Source organism: Bos grunniens, chromosome 3 (genome assembly GCF_055505025.1).
Source record: "Bos grunniens cultivar Pamir isolate PY7600 chromosome 3, Bosgru_T2T1.0, whole genome shotgun sequence".
NCBI lineage: Eukaryota > Metazoa > Chordata > Mammalia > Artiodactyla > Bovidae > Bos > Bos grunniens.
Genome location: NC_141167.1, coordinates 38499201 through 38519837, shown reverse-complemented (window position 1 = coordinate 38519837; position 20637 = coordinate 38499201). Strand labels below are relative to the sequence as shown.

The following is a 20637-nucleotide window of genomic DNA, read 5'->3' as shown; positions in this document are numbered from 1 at the left end:
ATTCTTACTATGTAAAGAAATGGTATGGAGAAGAGTTAGCTTATTATATAATGATGATGAAAATGAAAAATTTTCAGAAAATTGATATTTATTTAACTATTTTATTTTGAATAGATATCATAAACTGGGAACAGGATTTAATCCTAATACATTAGATAAACAGAAAGAAAGGCAAAAAGGTTTGCCGAAGCAGGTGTTTGAATCCGATGAAGCTCCAGATGGCAACAACTACCAGGATGAACAAGTAATACTTTTATTTTTAAATGACTATAAGGCGTTCTTTTGAAATAGTTTATTTTTTATTCATTGGTTAATAAATTTAATGTTTTGCATGGCAGGATGATCTTAAAAGACGTTCAATGTCAATAGACGATACTCCAAGGGGTAGCTGGGCCTGCAGTATTTTTGACTTGAAAAATTCACTTCCTGATGCTTTGCTTCCCAACTTACTTGATCGAACTCCAAATGAAGAAATAGACCGTCAGAATGATGACCAAAGGAAATCAAATCGTCACAAGGAACTCTTTGCCTTGCATCCATCACCAGATGAGGTATAGATATTTGGATAAAGAACCAAAAGATTATAGAGATAGATGTTTTGGGAGTATGAACTGTATATATTAATAGTTTTATGATAAATGTAGGGAATAAAACAATGGAAGTATAGCTATGCTTTTTGTAAATGAAATATAATTGAGCACACTTATAATCTAATGACTTTTGTTGGAGGATAAATAGGCCATTCTTTTCTTTGCATACTTGTGAAGACTTAAAGTAGTAGGTTAATAAGATAAGTTCTTAAACAATAAATTGTCAAGGGTTGAAACATGGTAAGCATGTTCACTTGGGTGCTGCTTGTCAATTTGCAGGAAGAGCCAATAGAACGACTTAGTGTTCCTGATGTGCCCAAAGAACATTTTGGTCAAAGACTTCTTGTAAAATGTTTATCACTCAAGTGAGTATTTATTTTGTTTACTATATAACTTTTCTTTTCTGGAGTAATGTTTTGAGTGCCAGTATAAAAAAATCCTAGTGGATTTTATACTTGTGTTTGTGTCCCTTAGAAAAGTATTCTATACATAATTTTAAATGCTTCCAAGCATTTAACCTTACCTGTGAAGCTGAACTTCAGAGCACTTTTGGCTCACAGGTGAAGATGACTCTTTGCCTCAGTTATATAATTATCTTAAAACTTGAAAAAAAAATTCACTGAAATCTGTAATATTTATCAGACACTGTTCTTGGCTTGAGGAATATCAATAGTATCTTTTTCCTTAGAGTTGATTTTATATTTGTTTCATGGTGTGTATTAAGTCGCTTCAGTAGTGTCCGATTCTTTGTGATGCTGTGAACGGTATCCCTTGGGCTCCTCTGTCCATGGGATTCTCCAGGCAGGAATACTGGAGTGAGTTGCCATCCTTTTCTCCAGGGGATCTTTCCCACTCAGGGATCAAATCCATGTCTCTTGTGTTTCCTGCGTTGGCAGGCTGGTTCTTCACCACTAGCGACACCAGGGGGTGGACTTTTTTTTGAAGCTTTTGAAGTATGTGCTAATAGTTGATTTAGACTGTGGAAGATATTCATGGAAAAGTGTGTTCAAGGAAGATGGGTAGTATAGATGGTATAACCCAGGTAGATAGAAGTACAAGGTATAGAGGGAATTTATTTTTGGAATGAGAATTTCATTCGAACTGTGTATTTTATGTATATATTTATTTATTTATTTTTTAAATTTTATTTTATTTTATTATTTTTTTAAATTTTATTTTATTTTTAAACTTTACAATATTGTATGTATATATTTAAAACTCATCCTTCTTTTTCCTAAAGGTTTGAGATTGAAATTGAACCCATTTTTGCAAGTTTGGCTTTATATGATGTGAAAGAAAAGAAAAAGGTAAGGTTATATAATTTGAACGTAGTCTTTTGTCACAGTCCGAGGTTCTGGAACCTGTTTCTAATTTGTTTTATAAGAATGATTTTTTGAGACTATTATTAAACATGGATTTTTTTTAAAATCTTTTTTAAAAAAGAAAATAGAACTGTGAGACATTATTTTCCTACTGTAAAATAGTTTAGTTGACTTATTTTTGTTTCATTGAAAGAGTTCCAAAAAGAAGTAGCAGGAGCAACTTACTTTTAGTGTAAGAAATAGAAAAAAAAAACAAGAAAAGCATCTTAGGCAAATGATGTATAAAGAGTTAGATTGATGGTGACAGTGAAGTTTTGTTGATGTAATTTTTAAATTCTCACTAGCTGTTATTAAAAGATCATTTATTTATATTTTAAATATTCTTATCTAAAATATTGCTCTTGGTTTTGCTGTTATATCTTTGTTACACTTAGGAGTTTTTCAGAGGACTTATCATACATCATTTTTAGTATTCTAAGCCTACCATGTAGTAGAAAGTTGAAATGCCTTTAATGACTTCTGCTGTCAGCATATTGTGGATTTCTGTAGTGGGACTCTACTCCAGCATCTTGTATTTCCTAAATCACATCTTCTGAAATGTTATTTAAGTTTTCAAAGACTCAACTTGGGGTAATTCATCTTAATAATAGTTTCTTTATATACTTTATCAGAAGTTAAATTTCTTACTAAAAGAGTATGGGATATGGTTCTTTAGAATATGTTTTTGCATTAATTTTTTTTCTTTGATTTAGATATGTAAAGATCTTTATATATCTTCACTGATAGTGAAATGTATGGTACATTGTATGTTAGTATAATTGTTTAATATTTGTAATATTTTAAGACTGAATATTTATGATTTTTGTGAGTGTTTATAAAATGCACAGTTTTTAAATTTAACATATGAATATGTGTTTTAGATTTCAGAAAACTTCTATTTTGACCTTAATTCTGAGCAGATGAAAGGATTATTACGTCCACATGTACCACCTGCTGCCATTACCACCCTGGCAAGATCAGCTATTTTTTCTATCACTTATCCTTCCCAAGATGTTTTTCTTGTAATAAAGGTGAGAATAATGTTAAATGTATTTGTTTATTTGTGTTATGTCTGTATACTTGTCTGCCTGTCAATATCACAAGCTTTTTAAGGTCAAAGATTTTATCTTTGCCTATTTTTTCATGTTAATATTTTTTAACATAATATTGGATGTATACTATAGCTGCTACCTAAATTTTTCTTGAGTGGGAAGCTTTATTAGAATTCTCTAAATAAGCAGATCAATAGGAGGAAGATACATATACACATCGAGGATTGCTATGTTGTAGTCTTGAGAATCCATCTTTGAGAAACCTTAGTCTTTGTTCTTGAGGTCTTCAACTAACTGGATAAGGCCCACCCACATTATGAAGGGTAATCTGCTTTATTCAGTCTACTGATTTACAAGTTAATCACCTCTAAAAAAATACCTGCACAGCAACATCTTGACTGGTGTTTGATAACTTAGCTGCATTGGCATATTAAGTTAACCATCTATGGTTATTTGGATATGGAGCTATACTGTGGTTTTATCATGCAGTTCCTAAATTATATAAATACTAAAATCTAAATCATTGAAATCATGGAGCATTATGATTTGACTATCAATCAATTAGGAATAAGGATTACAGATACTAAAATTTGAATATTACTAAGCTATCTAGCTTAGGATAACTTAATAATTATTTACCTTAACTTGACCTTGACTTGAGAGTTGCCTAAAATATAGTCTTTAATCATTTTACCTTAAAATTATCATAAAAAGGTAATGAATTTTATAATAAGGTTGTAAAGTAGATTGTCATGAAATGAATTTTATTTACCCACAGGAATAATGTCCTAATTTGTGGATAGATTCCTATGAATTCAGGTTAAAATAAATCTTAGTTACAATGAACAATTCTCCAAGCAAAGATTTATTTATTTATTTATTTTTTTCAAGCAAAGATTTAGCAGCAGTGGTCTTCAGAAAGTCACTTATAAGTAAAGTTCTAGATATTAAAATAATTGACAAATGTCTATACACCATTATTTTACATGGGAAAATAGTAAGTTTTCATAAAATAGAACATATTTGAGGGAATGAACTAGAAAGATAGTGATGATGATTAGAATACTGTCTGCTTAAAAATGAGATGGTTCATACAATATGGTCCCAGTTGTGTAAAATAAATACACATATACCTAAACACACATAAAAATTTGTATATAAACAGAAAAAGACTTTTGTGTAATTTCAAAAATAGGAACAAGTTAAGATATATACAAATTTTAAAGAAATTATATTTAAAAGTTTTCTTTTATCATAGTCCAGCAATATAATTTTGTTTTTTGAAAGAAAAATTACCTTGGTCTATGTATTAGTTAATTATTCCTCTACAAGAACAAAAAGACAAAAATCTGAGTGGCATCCAGCAGTAAGCATTTTTTGAGTTCATGCATCTAAGTTGTCTGGTGGTCAGCTGGTCTAGGTTGTACTCTGTTGGGTGCTTGTGCTCCTTCCAGGAGTCTGTAGGTTGGTCAGTTGATTTACATACTTCATTCAGTTAAATCACCAGCATCACAGAGAAGCCCAAGTGATACCACTGAGCCACCAGGGAAGCCCAGTGATTAGTGAAGGGCTTCTCAGGTGGCTCAGTGATAAAGAATCCATCTGCCAATGCAGGTGATGTCAGTTCGATCCCTGGGTCAGGAAGATTCCCCTGGAGAAGGAATTGGTAACCCATTCTAGTATTCTTGCCTGGGAAATCCCAGGGACAGAAGAACCTGGTAGGCTACATACAGTCCATGGAGTCACAGAAGAGTCAAGCATGACTTATCAACTAAAAAACAACAGCAAACTGAGGAGTGATGTTGAGCGTGTTCATTATATGTTTCTTAGACATTTGTTTGGCTTCTTTGGAGAAATGTCTGTTCAAATCCTTTGCTCATTTAATAATCAGGTTATTTGCTATTCTCTTGTTGAGTTGTAGGATTTATCTGTTTTGAATATTAATTCTTTATCAGTTATATGATTTACAAATATTTTCTCTCTCATTCTGTGAGTTGCCTTTTCACCCTGTTGATTGTGTCCTATCATATAAAAAAGTTTTAAATTTTGATGTAATCCAGTTTAATGATTTTTACTTTTGTTGCCTTTGCTTTTATTGTGTAAAATCCAAGAATCTATTACTAAATCTAATCACATGAAGCTTTTCCTTTATTTTTCTTCTAGGAGTTTTATAGTTTTAGGGTTTTTTTTGGGGGGGGCCTTTGATCTGTTTTGAGTTAATTTTTGTATATAATGTGAGGGTTCAACTTTATTCTTTTGCATTTAGGAATTCAGGGTTTTTTAAAACACCATTTGTTGGAAAAAATGTTCTTTCCCCATTGAATAGTCTTGGCATTCTTGTAGAAAATTATTTAGCTCTTTACAGTTTTCAGATTACAAGTCTTTCAGCTTTTTGGTTTATACCTCAGTACTTTATTCTTTTTGATATTATAAATGGAATTATTTTATTAATTTCCTTTTTGAATTGCTTGTTAGGGTATGGAAATACAACTAATTTTTGTTCATTTTGTATCATGTAACTTTGCTGAATTTATTTATTTATTTATTAGTTGTAAAAACTAAGATCATGGCATCCGGTCCCATCACTTCATGGCAAATAGATGGGGAAACAGTGGAAACAGTGGCTGACTTTATTTTTCTGGGCTCCAAAATCACTGCAGATGGTGATTGCAGCCATGAAATTAAAAGACGCTTACTCCTTGGAAGGAAAGTTATGATCAACCTAGGCAGCATATTAAAAAGTAGAGACGTTACTTTGTCAACAAAGGTCTGTCTAGTCAAGGCTATGGCTTTTCCTGTAGTCATGTATGGATGTGAGAGTTGGACATCCTTAGCTGAGCGTGGAAGAATTGATGCTTTTGAACTGAGGTGTTGGAGAAGATTCTTGAGAGTCCCTTGGACTGCAAGGAGATCCAACCAGTCCATCCTAAAGGAGATCAGTCCTGGGTGTTTATTGGAAGGACTGATGTTAAAGCTGAAACTCCAATACTTTGGCCACCTGATGCAAAGAGCTGACTCACTGGAAAAGACCCTGATGCTGGGAAAGATTGAGGGCAGGAGGAGAAGGGGATGACAGAGGATGAGATGGTTGGATGGCATCATCGACTCAATGGACATGGGTTTGGGTAGACTCTGGGAGTTGGTGATGGACAGGGAAGCCTGGCGTGCTGCGATCCATGGGGTCGCAAAGAGTTGGACACGACTGAACTGAACTGAACTGAATCATTTTTTTGTGGAATATTAGGATTTTCTGTGTAAAAGATCATGTTGTCTGTAAATAGAGATAATGTAAATTCTTCCTTTTTTAATTTGAATGTTTTTGTTTCTTTTTTGGGTTTCCTTTTTGTTGTCACATTGCTCTGGCTCAGACTTACAGTATTTTGTTCAGTAGAATTGGCAAAAGTTAACATTCTTATCCTGTTCCTGATTCTAAAGGAAAAGCTTTCAGTTTTTCAACGTTGAATAAGATGTTAGATGTGGACTTTTCATAGATGGGCTCATATTGGGGTAGTTTTCTTCTTTTCCAAGTTTGTTGAATTTTTTTTTTTTTATCATGAAAGTGTGTTGAATTGTCCAGTTCTTTTTTCTGCAATAATTAACATGGTCATGTGGTTTTGTTCTGTTATTTTGTTAATGTGATGTATTAAGTTGATTGATTTTTATATGTTGAACCATCCTTGCATTCCAGGCTGATTGCTTTTATTTTTAAGCTTAATTAATCTTTCCTTTTTTTGCCTTTGACAGCTAGAAAAAGTGCTGCAGCAAGGAGACATTGGAGAGTGTGCAGAACCGTATATGATTTTCAAAGAAGCAGATGCCACCAAGGTAGAATTTCTTGCCTCTTATTCCCCCCACTTTCATAGTCATTAGCAGTCACTCTCCATTCCCCACAGATCACCAAACCCAATCCTAAATAGTCTCTAATCTCCAAAATTATAATCTGAGAGGATGCCATATTAAATTTTACTACTAAAATTTTCTTTTCTTTTTCTGATGGCATGCTCTTTCTTCTTTATTACCTTTGTCATCTAGTTTGAGTCATGTGCTATGCTATTCTTTGACATCTCCCCAACCCCCAAACTAGTTGACTCTTAAATTTTTTTCTTGGAGAGAAAGTAATTCAGTTTAATTCGTAAATAATGAAAATTTTCTGTATTTACAAAATAGTGATTTTTTTTGTTTTTTTTTTTGGCTATGCTTTGTAGCTTTTGGGATTCCCAGCCAAGAATGGGATCCATGCCCCCTGCAGTGGATTTATGGAATTCAAACCACTGGATCATGATTTTTTTTTTTTTTTTTTTTACCAGACAGTGATTTTGATGAAACTTTTTCTAGCAAAGCAGGTGTATTTTGGATATCAGTCTAGTGGCAGATAATTAAGGAATGTTGTAAAAATAGAAAATATACTCTCCCCTTTGCCATCAGATAACAAATTTATAGAATTTGGATAAACTTATAAAGCAAAAATAGTTGGTGAATAATTGGTACCAAATTCTAGGTTCTCTGAGTTAGCTATAAGAATAAAAGGTGATTTTTGGATCTTTAAACACATGATTTAATGTCAAACAGGCAGGAGAAGTGTGCTTGAGGAGTATTGAACAAATCACCAAAATTTAGAAAATTGTTGCTTTCTGTTTTTCTGAGATTTATAACAAGAATTGAGCCTTTTTTGCTATTATGGGTACATCTGAGCACACGATGTTCTCTGATTCCTAGATCCTAGATATCTGGTTGAAAGTAGGGTTAAAGTATTCTGTCTTTCCCCAGGTTGTCATTTTACAAATTAAATTTTCTCTGTTATATGAAACTCATAGGTGTGTCATTGTGGCTTGTTTCACTCTTCCCTCACGTATTTACATAATTTCGATATGGGTCCTTAATTTTCTGTAAGTACTCCTAAAGCAAGGACCTATTTTGGAGGTATAATAGATATAGCAAAAAACATTGTTATCATTTCGGTATCCCTTCATCTTTTCTCAGTCCTGAGTCCCATGGTAGGACACTGCCATTAGAGTATGACCTCACTGACGTCCTATATGTAAAGAGCACATGAGAGATTTTGGTGTAGATTTTCATCCTTGAACTATGGATTGACTATTGCAGGCCACATTGGTGTTTGTTTCAGGGATGGCCTAAAAGTTGAGCCAGCTTCAGGTTGTCTTCCAGATAAGCATGTACTGTTTGCATTATTAGTCTTTTTCAAGGGTTTAGTCCCCTTGTACTTTTTTTGATTGCTTCTTTTATCACAATTCTGGACCTATTATTGTTGGTCTGTTTGTGCACTACCTACTTCTACATCATAGTTGTCATAAGTTAGTGATTATTTCAAAGTGGCCCAAATGCTTCCATCTTTTTTTTATAGAATAAAAAAGTTTAATAAGTCATAACCTAGAATATTTTGTGATTGACAGTTGATGACTGAAACATGGCTATATTTCTTTCATAAAATAGTACATGCAGTACATTAACATGCTTGACACTTGCTCTCCTTTCTTTTATCCCAAAATAAGATCATCACAAACAAATTTTACAGACTTTTAGATGCATTTGTAGAGCTGGTTAAGGTTCTTTAGTAGTTAATATAATGTTAATTGGGGCTTCCCCAGTAGCTCAGCCGTAAAGAATTGGTCTGCAATGTAGGAACTGGCAGGAAACGCAAGTTCAATCCCTGGGTGGGGAGGATCCCCTGGAGGAGGGTATGGCAACCCACTCCAGTATTCTTGCCTGGAGAATCCCATGGAAGAGGAGCCTGGCAGGCTACAGTCCATAGGGTCACTAATAGACATGACTGAAGCAAATTAGCATGTACGCACACACTGTTAATTGATTGCTGAAAGGTATGGATTGTTTTTCCATTTTGCTGAGAATTGAAGATTGTTAACCTTTATATTTTCCGTTATGATATAGCCTTTAATTCATTTCTTTTGAGCATAATCATATAATGTATAAAGTTTTGTTTTACAGAATAAGGAAAAATTGGAGAAGCTGAAAAGTCAAGCTGATCAGTTTTGTCAAAGACTTGGGAAGTATCGCATGCCTTTTGCTTGGACTGCAATCCATTTAATGAATATTGTTAGCAGTGCTGGAAGTTTGGAAAGAGATTCTACAGAGGTAGAAATAAGCACTGGAGGTAAGAGTGTTTTATATAAAATAGTTCTATAGTTTTTGCTTACATAAGCTTGTTTTTTTGGTCAACTTTGCAATGTAATGAGGCATTGAAAGGGTTTTCTTTCTCTCCTTAACATGTTTATTGAGATGTAATTCACATATAATTTACCCATCTAAGGTTTCTAATTCAGTGTTTTCTGTTATATTCATAAGGTTCTGCAGCTGTCACCACAATCTAATTTTGAAACACTTTCATACTCACTGGTGGTCACTGTTCATCCTCCTCAAGTCCCCACATTCAGTGCTAACCGACTTGTAATCTGTTCAGTCTGTATGGATTTGCCTGTGCCAGATGTTTCATATTGATACAATTATACAATATGTAATCTTTTGACTACCTTCTTGCATTTAGCATAATGTTGGAAAGGTTCATCCATGTTGTAAATGTGTCAAAATTTTATTTCTTTTTATTGCTGAATAATAGTCCCTTGAATGGATATACTACATTTTATTATCCATTCATCAGTTTATGGACATTTGGATTGTTTCAACTTTTTGTTTATTATAAATAATGCTGCAAGGAAAATTCATGTACACGCTTTTGTGTGGACATATGCTTTCATTTCTCTTGGACATATAGCTAGAAATGAAATTTCTGGTAATACAATTCTTTGTTTAACCTTTTGAAGAACTGCCAGACTGTTTTCCAATGTGACCACACCATTTAAAAATTACACTAGCAGTGTATGAAGGTTCCAGTTTCTCTACATCTTTGCCAGTACTTTTATTATCCGTCCTTTGAATATAGCCATCCAGGTGAAGTGGTATCTCATTGTGGTTTGGAATTGCCTTTCCCTGATAGCTAATGATGTTGAGTTTCATTTTGTTTGCATTTATTGTTTGTACATCTTCTCTGGAGAAATATATAATTATATCCTTTTCCCATTTTTTAATGACTTTTTTCTTACTATTGATGCTCATTTTTTAACCAGCTTTTTTTGTATTCTTGTCATTAAGTTATAATTAATAGTTATAATTTATAAATGACTATATAATAATCATTTATATATTCTAGATTTGTTGTTGTTCAATCATTAAGTCGTGTACAACTCTTTGTTACCCTGTGGACTGCAGCACGCCAGGCTTCCCTGTCCTTCACCATCTCCTGTGAGATTGCCCAAACTCATGTCCATTGAGTCAGTGATGCCATCCAGCCATCTCATCCTCTGTCGCCCCTTTCTCCTCCTGCCCTCAATCTTTCCCAGCATCAGTCTTTTCCAATGAGTTTATCTCTTCGCATCAGGTAGCGAAAGTATTGGAGCTTCAGCTTCAGCATCAGTCCTTCCAGTGAATATTCAGGGTTTATTTCTTTTAGGATTGATGGTTTGGTCTTGTTGTCCAAGAGACTTTCAAGAGTCTTCTCCAGTGCCACAGTTAAAAATTATCAATTCTTCAGTGCTCAGCCTTCTTTATGGTCCTACTCTCACATCCATACATGACAGCTGGAAAACCAAAACTTTGACTGTATAAACCTTTGTCAGCAAATTGATGTCTCTGCTTTTTAATATACTGTCTAGGTTTATCATAGCTTTTCTTCCAAGGGATAAATGTATTTTAATTTCATGGCTGTAGTCATCATCTGCAGTGATTTTAGAACCCAAGAAGATAAAATCTGTCACTGTTTCCACTTTTCCCCCATCTATTTGCCATAACGTGATGGGTCTGGATGCCATAATCTTCATTTTTTGAATGTTGAGTTTTAAGCCAGCTTTTTCACTCTCCTCTTTGACCCTCATCAAGAGGCTCTTTAGTTCCTCTTCAATTTCTGCCATTAGAGTGGTATCATCTGCATATCAGGGACTGTTGATACTTCTCCTGGAAATCTTGATTCCAACTTGTGATTCATCCAGCTCAGCGTTTTGCATGATGTGCTCTGCATATAATTTAAATAAGCAGGGTGACCATATACAGCTTTGACGTACTTCTTTCCCAGTTTTTTTTACTAGTGTGTTGTTCCATGTCCAGTTCTAACTGTTGCTTCTTGTCCTACATATTCTGGATACAAATCCCTTATCTAATAAAGGATTTGAAGATTATTTTCTTCCATCCTGTGATTGTCCTTTTACTTACTTGATCGCATTGCTTGAAGCACTGAAGTTTTATATTTTGATGTTCAGTTTCTTTGATTTTTTTTCTTTTGTTGCTTGTACTTTTGCTATTATACCTAAGATAGCATTACCTAATTCAAGACTGAAAAGCAGCTACTTGTGTGTTTTTGTCTAAGAGTTTTATAATTACAACCCTTACATTTGGGTATAGTTCATTTTGAGTTAATTTTTGTACATGATAAGAATTACTTATAAGGGTTAGCTTCATCTTTTCCAAGTAGATATCTAGTTGTTCGTACACCATTTGTTGAAGAAATCATTCTTGCACTATTAAATGGTCTTGGCATAATTGTTGAAAATCAATTGACAGTAGATATGTGGGTTTATTTCTGGACTGTCATTTCTGTTTCATTGATAGATATGTCTAAGCTTATGCAATTTTTATACTGTCTTTATAATTTTAGCTTTGCAGTAAGTTTTGAAATTGGGAATGTGGGTCCTCCAGTTCTTTTGACTATTTTGAGCTCTTGTATTTTCATAAGAAGTTTAGAATCTGCTATTAATTTCTGCATAAAAGCAGCTGGAATTTTGATAGAAATTACACTGATTTGGTAGATCAATTTGGGGAGAGTTTCCCTTCTAGCAATAATAAGTCTTCCAATCCATGAAATGTTTTTCCATTTATTTAGATCTTATTAAGTTTTTTTAATGGTGTTTTGTAGTTTTCAGTGTACAAGTCTTGCCCTTCTGTTGTTAAATGTATGTTCATGTGTTTTTTTGTTTTTTGATGCTATTTTAAATGGAATTGTTTTCTTAATTTCATTTTTATAATGTTCATTTCTAGAGGTTGAAATACAACTGGCTTTTTAATATTGATCTTGTACTTTGAAACCTTTTTGAATCTTTTAACTATTTTTTTTTCTTCTCTGGATTCTACGTACAAGATCATGTCATCTGCAAATAAAAATTGGTTTACTTTTTCCTTTTCCATTTCAATGTCTTTATTTTTCTTTTCTAATTATCTTGACAAGAACCTAGGGTATAAGTTTTAAAAAAGTGGTTTACTGTTTCCTTTTCCATTTCAATGTCTTTATTTATTTTTCTTTTCTAGCTATCTCAATAAGAACCTAGTGTATAAGTCCTCACCTTATTCCTGACTTAGAGGGAATGCATTCAGTCTTTTCACTATCAAGTATGATGTTTGCTGTAGATTTTCTATAGATGTGATACAGTATTTTGAGGAAGCTTCTTTCTAGTCCTAACTTTTTGAGTGTTTTTATCAGGGAAGAATATTGGATTTTATATTAATAAAATGATTTCTCTGCTTTTATTGAGATGACTTGTCTGGGTTTTGTCCTGTAGTCTTTTTGTATGGTGTATTGCATCAATTGATTGGTTTTGGATGTTAAACTAATCTTAAATTTCTGGGAGAAGTCCCACTTGGTCATGATATATGTTAATAATTTTTATAGATGTTTATTTAGAACCTGTTTCCTAGTATTTTGTATAGTGATTTTGCTTCTATTAATATGTTCCTGAGGGATATTGGTGTATAGTTTTTCTTCCTTGTAATCTGTGATTTGGGTATCAGGATAATACTGGTGACATAGAAATGAATTGTGAATTCTTATTTCTGTTTTTGGAAGAGTTTGTAAACAGCTGGTGTTAGTTTTTCATTGAAAGTTTGAAAGTTTTCAGTAGTGAAGCCATTTTGGCTTGGTCATTTCTTTGTGGTAAGTATTTTCTTTACTAATTAGATCTATTATTTTAGATCTATTCATATTTTCTCTCCCTTCTTGAGTCAGTTTCAGTAATGTATATCTTTCTAGAAAAATACTCATTTCATTCAAATTATCTTATTGTTGTCTAATCTGCTGACCTACAGGTATTTGTAGTTTTTCAATATAATCCTTTTTCTAAGATTTGTAGTGCTGTTCCCTCTTTCATTCCTGATTTAAGTAATTTGAGTCCTTTTTATGTATTTGTTCTTCATCACTTCAGTTAAAGTTTTAAAAATGTCTTTTTGAAGAGTCCATGTTTGGTTTCAATGATTTTTTTTTACCTGTTGTTTTCCTAGTTTATATTTCATTTATTCCCATTCAACTGTTGTCTTTTTTGATACCCTTTCTAATGTTTGCTTTGGATTTAGCTTTCTCTTCTTTTTCTGGTTTCCTAAGATGTAAATTGGAGAAGGCAATGGCACCCCACTCCAGTACTCTTGCCTGGAAAATCCCATGGGCGAAGAGCCTGGTAGGCTACAGTCCATGGGGTCGCTAAGAGTCAGACACGACTGAGCGAATTCACTTTCACTTTTCACTTTCATGCATTGGAGAAGGAAATGGCAACCCACTCCAGTGTTCTTGCCTGGTGAATCCCAGGGATGGGGGAGCCTGGTGGGCTGCCATCTGTGGGGTTGCACAGAGTCGGACACAACTGAAGTGACTTAGCAGTAGCAAGATGTAAATTAAGTTACTGATTAGAGACCTTTCTTTTTTAATATAAACATTTGCAACTATAAATTTCCATATGAGAGCTTCCTTAGTGATATATTAAATGTTTGGGGATTTTATGTTTTCATTTTCCTATATCTTAAGTGTTTTTTTTAATTTCCCTTGTTATTTTGTCTTTGATTAATCAGTTATTCAGAAGTGCACTGTTTAATTTCCACATGCTTATGAATTTCCCAAATTTTCTTTGGTGATTGATTTATAGGTTAATTTCTGTTACTCTTGGAAAACATATCTTAGATGATTTAAGTCACTTGAAATTTATTGTGTTTTGTTCTGTAGCTTAGTGTGTAGTCTTGTCTTGGAGAATTTCCTGTGTGTGCTTGAGAAGAATCTATATTATGCTTTTGCTTAGTGTAGTATAGACTGTAGATGACTTTTAGATCTAGTTTGTGTATAGCTTTGTTTTCTATTTCCTTGTTGATCTTCAGCATAGTTGCTCTATTGGTTTTGAATAGTAAGTTTATCTTACTAAGACTTTGAATGCAAATTATCTTAAATTCTGTTTCAAACTCAAGTGCTGAGACTGTGGGACCATTGTAAGGTGACTAAAATTTGCATTATGTGAACATTTTCTAGTAAATATATAGTGCCTCTCTGTGTGCTTTTCATAGCTCATCTTTGGTTATTTGCATAATCTTTACATAGTAGTGATTTATTTTACACTGGAGAAGTTTTAAGAGAGAACCCAAAGATTTAGGTGAAATGTTTCCTTACAGATCTCTCCAGAAGTTAAATTCTTCTACTGTAATCAGTATGCTGCAGGGACAGTTTTCACCTTTAGTGGATATTTTCCTGTGTTTGTAAAGCTGATACATTTTAAATATCATGGAAATGAATATCTTGCTTTTTTCCCTTGGTAGAACGAAAGGGGTCTTGGTCCGAGAGGAGGAATTCTAGTATTGTTGGGAGAAGATCACTTGAAAGGACAACAAGTGGAGATGATGCTTGTAACTTGACCAGCTTTCGACCTGCTACTCTCACAGTAACAAATTTTTTTAAGCAGGTATTGTTCTGTCATGGAGGAATTCTAGTGGGCTACTTGTACATAAATTTTTCTTGACTCCAGAAAAATCATAATTGTCCATGTAGTACATGTACATATAATAATTGTGCTTTCAAGAAGTTAAAAAAGCATTAAGAATAAAAATTATAAGAAAAAACAATTAATATTATATGTGTTGTTTTATCATATTTATTTAAATGTTGATATTGACTAGTAATGCTTCAGAATCAGTCATCTGCATCTGTATCCTATTTCTTAATTTTAATATTTTAACTTGTCTTAAGCGTTGATGGTTTATGAATTTTCTTGGTCAGTTAAACTTAGTGGGGTTATGTCTGTCCTCACCACCCAAGTTTTTTTAACCTGAAATACCACATCCATAGTATATGGAATAGAAGTTTCATGCTCTAGTAGTTTATTTTTGTGCTAAAATTTTTTTTATAGGTGAGTTTATAAGTCTAAACAGTTCTTGATCAAAGATATTTTGTTCTTTGCAAGTATATTTTCTGTACTTCAACTTGTGAATCAGATCAGTAGTTTTCAAATGCTGGTCATGATCCATTAATGGTAATATAAATTTAGTAAATAACACTCAACTTAAAAAAATAAAAAATAAGTTGAATAAAAAGTTAATAGTGCATTGCACTTCATGAAGTTAAGTATTGCTTCAGTAGGCTTTTTTTCCCTCTAAGTTTTGCGTGTGTGCATACCTGTCTGTATGTCCTTACGTGATGTATGTGCTACTGGATTTTGATGTAAAATGAATTTTATACTCTGAATTAAGATCAGAAAATTTTGGAAGTCTGTCTAAAGTAACCAAACAACCAGAACTATAATAAGAATGGGAGAAAAATTTGTATTTGTGTGATGATGAACTGTCGAAGGGTACCATGCATATATTTTGGAGCAGATTAAAGGAAAAGGCTAAGTATTGTCTCAAAATTTCTCCTTCTGAGGTGTTACTGTAAATAGGAAGAGAAAATCCTAGCTTAATGACACCTTGTAACTTGAGAGGGCAAGGTGTTTAGGGCAGCACAACCTGTGATTTGACAGGTAGTCACCTACTTGACAGAGATGGCAGTGGCACCCCACTCCAGTACTCTTGCCTGGAAAATCCCATGGACGGAGGAGCCTGGAAGGCTGCAGTCCATGGGGTCGCTAAGAGTCAGGCACGACTGAGCGACTTCACTTTCACTTTTCACTTTCATGCATTGGAGAAGGAAATGGCAACCCACTCCAGTGTTCTTGCCTGGAGAATCCCAGGGAGGGGGGACCCTGGTGGGCTGCCTCTATGGGGTTGCACAGAGTCAGACACGACTGAAGCGACTTAGCAGCAGCAGCACCTACTTGAAGACCTTCTCACAGTTATGTATCAGTAGCCTTCACAGGCAGCTGTTCTGAGACACTCAAATGGAAAACAAAGCCGGTGAGAAGTGTCTGAAGTGGTAAGGGTCTTCTTATTGTAGTAATAGTGCAAGAAAGAATCTAGAAAATGCCATAGTGTTACTTGGATGAGGTAATAGGCCAAACTTAGCTGTGGAAAGAGGGCAGTAGATGTACATTTCTCTTTTTCCTTCTTCAATTGGTGTTCCACTTCTGCCACTATTTACTCAGTTCCTTTTTGGTTTAATTCAGCCTACTTTATTATTGAACTACTGTTATAATCTCAAATCAGCAAGTCATCCAATCACCCACCCACTTATTTCAACAGATGCTTTTTGAGCATTCACCATGTACTGAGCATCAATCCACCCACCTACCTACTTATCCAATACATATTTTTTGAGCATTCATCATCTACACAACCCTATTGAGGACTAGTAACTGGAAACTGGAACAAAGTAATTATAAAAACTTATAAAATGATGGTTTCTGGATATATGGAGAAATGGAAAGCACTTACACTTAACTTTTATGCAGTTCTATAATTTTTAACTTAACATGTATGACTTTTATAAGCATTTTTATAAATAGCTTGAATATTGTGTATCAGGCAAGTGCAAATTAAGTAAAAAAGCAGACATTACAAGTTTAATAAAGTAGAATTCAAGGTATAAGTTTCTCCTAAATAAGATACAGAAGGCAACTTTTTTTCTCATTTTGTTTTTTTAATTGATGAATGATTACTGTCCATGATTTGATATAGTTATCAGGAGTATTTATGTACAGATTTGAAATGTGTCAGGCCAACATGATTAGAAATGCATAAAGATTTAAAAATAAAAATTAAATCCATACATTATAAGGATATTTGTTCTATTGTTGACAGGTATAGAAGTTATATGTTGCTTCAGGAGCACATAGCAGTGAACATGCAGTATGGAGGAATGAGTGTCAGCTAGGCTTATTCATGTGTTTGGAGATTGATAAGAGTCAGTTGATCTAGACTGACTTCTGCTGCGAAAACTGAAATGATTCAGACTTTTTATATGTTGCGCACTCTTAACATCTAGCAGGCCAGCTGGGTTGTGTTCTTATGGCAGTGACAAGTTCCAGAGAGGAAGCAAGCTTACTTTTGCAAGCATTTTTCAGTTCTCTATAAAATGTTTGTTTACTGGTTAGAACAAGTCACATGGCCAACCCTAGAGAAGGGAATTATGTCCCATGCAGCAAAAGGCATGGAAACAGGGAGTAAAAAGAATGGAAGCCATTAATATAATTGGTTTAACAAGTTAAGTAGACAGAAATAACTGAGTCTTGAGATAATCTGAATGTATTCTAAATAAGGGCCATTTAAATTTAAAGCTCTGTATTAATTTCTATACTCAAAAGGAGAGAATATACTGTTTCAGTGACTGATAGAACATTTACAATAGTTCAGTCATATATTCGGTCACTGAAAAAATCTTCATGAAGTCAAATTCTCTAACTATAACTCAGTAAAGCTAAAAACCATTTATACAAGTATTAACAAAAATCTCTAACCGCTTGAAAAGTAAAAATCACTATTTAAAATAATGGGATAAAAGAAGATCTGTTCTGTATCCTGCTTAGAATACAATAGTGAACTACTGGGATCTGGCTCAAGGTGAACTCACAGTAATAAAGGAGCCTTAAATATATTTATTACCAAATAAGATAAAAAGATACTATATGAACTATGGATTAAAAAAAATAAGATGTCAAATGCAGAAGGTTTGGATTAATAAAATCTAAAGACTGTTAAATAAAAGAAAAAAGTCAATCACTGCCTATTTTAACTGTAAGAAAAAAATTACAATAAATTGGAAATTCTTTGTTAATTAGACCTGGTCTTGTTTTTTGTGTGTGTCTTCCCATTGATTGAGGTCCTTTTGGAGTTTTCTTTTTAGTCATATTATCAGGATAGTTATGGTTTTTTAAGGGTAGTTTTTTGTTGTTCTTTTTTTCTTTTCATTTTCAAATTTAGCCAATGCTCTGTATTTTGCTTTTATATTTTGGCAATATAAAGTTGCAAAGACAAATGAAAATGCAAGTGGAACAAATTTAAAGACTGTCATTTAGATATATATGTGTATATGTATACATATGTATGTCTTTTCTGTCTACATTCATTTCTTCATCTGCTTCTAACTTGCATTGATTTTTCTATATTTTAGAATGCCCTGTAGTACCTTATAAACATAGATAATGAGCTGTAAATAAATCTATAAAGCTAAAACATAGATAGCAATATTATAGCTTAATATAATTTAAAAGCATAGAAAGAAGAAAATAATTTAGCATATTTATTTTTAATCATAATTGTGTTAATTTAACTTTTCATTCAGACTAAGTTGAAGGAAGAGGGGCAGGATTAATTAACAGGCAATAGAAATTTATTTTCAGTGTACTATATTTTTTTGATCAAATACTTTTTCTTCTATTTTTAATATTAGGAAGGAGATCGCTTAAGTGATGAAGATCTGTACAAGTTCCTTGCTGATATGAGAAGGCCATCTTCTGTTTTACGGCGACTAAGACCTATTACGGGTATTTAAACATTTTTGTGTAGACATGATGACAGCTATTATCATCATTAAAAATTGTATTTTTTGTAGTAATGTGTTAATTTTTCTCATATCTGACCTGTATGTCTTTCTGTGCTTAATCCCTGTCAGTCTTCTTCATTTTACTGTTCTGCTCTCATGTAGTCTAACAGTTTGGATACAGGATTCAGTACCTTTGATAGTTTGAGTACTGAAAGGAGAATAATGAATAATATTGTGGCTTAAAATTATTTTCTAGAGGGGAAAAAAAAATAACATGTAATGATAGATACTCACAAATAGGTTTCTATTGTGATCAGAGCAAACTATTCCAGAGTAAAACTATTTTGAAGTCTACCAAGTTTGAGCAAACTCTGGGAGATGGTGAAGGACAGGGAAGCCTGGCGTTCTGTGGTCCATGGGGTCGCAAAGAGTCAGACATGACTGAGCAAGTTCACAGCAACCAAGTTTCGTTTAAACTGGCACTTCTCCTGTGGCCCAGTGGTAATGCAGGAGACACAGGAGATGCGGGTTTGATCCCTGCGTTGGGAAGACCCCCTGGAGGCGGGCATGGCAACCCACTCCAGTATTCTTGCTTGGAGAATCCCATGGACAGAGCTGGAGGGCTGTAGTCCCTAGGGTCTCTTAAGAGTTGGACATGACTGAGCATGAGCGCAAAAGTTTAAGCTAAATCATTTAATCTTTGAAATGTTGGCTTGTTTCCCTGTAAGATTCCTGTGTTCTTTTTCTTCTCCTTTGCCTCTTCCTTTCCATTCATTCATTCATTAAGCATTTATTATTTTATCTTTTTATGTCTGCATTAGTAGTTTGAGATTTGATATGATGAAATAATTCAGAGTTCTGAGGTGATAGCAGTTTTGATTTCTTTCCAGGCTTCTTGAAGAAATAGGATTTAAGTCCTTCCAAAAATACTTGTGTGAGGTTGTTATTTATTATATTTTTTATTTTATTTAAAATTTTTTATTGGAGTATAATTGCTTTACAGTGTTGTGTTAGCTTCTCCTGTACAACAGTGTGAATCAGCTGTGTGTGTGTCTGTCCCCGCCCTTTTGAGCCTCCTTCCCCCTGACCGCCACCATCACGGAGCACCAGGCTGAGTTCTCAGTGTTAGTAGCAGGTTCCCACTGTGTGTTTACACAAGGGAGTATATGTCAGTTCAGTTCTCTCAGTTCGTTTCACCCTCTCCTTCCCTACCGCCTCTTCCACGTCACATGTCTGTTCTCTATGACTGCATGTCTGTTCCTGCCCTGCAAACAGGCTCATCTATTACCATCTTTCTAGATTCCATACACATGCATTAATACAGGATACTTGTTTTTCTTCTTCCGAATTACTTCACTCTGTATGACATGTTTACATTGTTTTTATAATGTATTTTTTGTATGCAGCTCAGCTGAAGATAGACATTTCTCCTGCACCTGAAAATCCCCTTTACTGCCTGACCCCAGAGCTGCTTCAAGTGAAGCCTTACCCTGACAGTAGAGTTAGACCTACTAGAGAAATTTTGGAGTTTCCTGCAAGGGATGTCTATGTTCCAAACACTACTTACAGGTAATGCATTTTAATTTTGGAGAATTCCTGAAGTAAGGTACTGTATATTCTAATATTAATATAGAATGAAAGTCTTGCAAAATCCTTTGCAGCTTTGCTACTTATTTCATTTCTTACTTCATGATTTTGCTAATAGCTGTAATGCATTTAGCTCTTACTGTGTAATAGGTATGTTAATTACCTTACATACTATATCTTATTTAATCCTTATAACTTGAGGTAGGTATTACCTTCATTTTAGAAGTGAGTAAACTGAGGGATAGAGAGTTCATACCTAACTGTGTTGGAGCTAACATGTGAATTGTGGGTTGCTAGGTTAAAACATTTGAACTTGTAGTTACTATATTTCCTCAGACGTTCTTATTAGCAGAATCTAACATTACACA

At 33.8% G+C, this 20637-nt stretch overlaps 1 protein-coding gene across 8 annotated transcripts in view; it reads left to right on the top strand.

Moving 5' to 3' along the window:
• DOCK7 (dedicator of cytokinesis 7) overlaps positions 1-20637 on the top strand; it is a 190470-nt gene that overhangs the window by 39304 nt on the left and 130529 nt on the right. For 6 of the 8 annotated variants that reach the window (XR_015160165.1, XM_086390304.1, XM_086390303.1 and 3 more), the window contains exons 5-14: positions 115-244; positions 339-551; positions 870-955; positions 1831-1897; positions 2833-2982; positions 6748-6828; positions 8968-9133; positions 14590-14732; positions 18590-18683; positions 20089-20251. Coding sequence is in view for 6 of the 8 variants with exons in the window: in XM_086390304.1 (XP_086246430.1) it covers positions 115-244; positions 339-551; positions 870-955; positions 1831-1897; positions 2833-2982; positions 6748-6828; positions 8968-9133; positions 14590-14732; positions 18590-18683; positions 20089-20251 (1293 nt within the window). In the remaining 2 variants the exon portion in view is untranslated. Of the gene's footprint in view, positions 1-114; positions 245-338; positions 552-869; positions 956-1830; positions 1898-2832; positions 2983-6747; positions 6829-8954; positions 9134-14589; positions 14733-18589; positions 18684-20088; positions 20252-20637 lie in introns of those variants that run through there. The other 2 variants (XM_086390305.1, XM_086390306.1) reach the window with 2 other exon arrangements.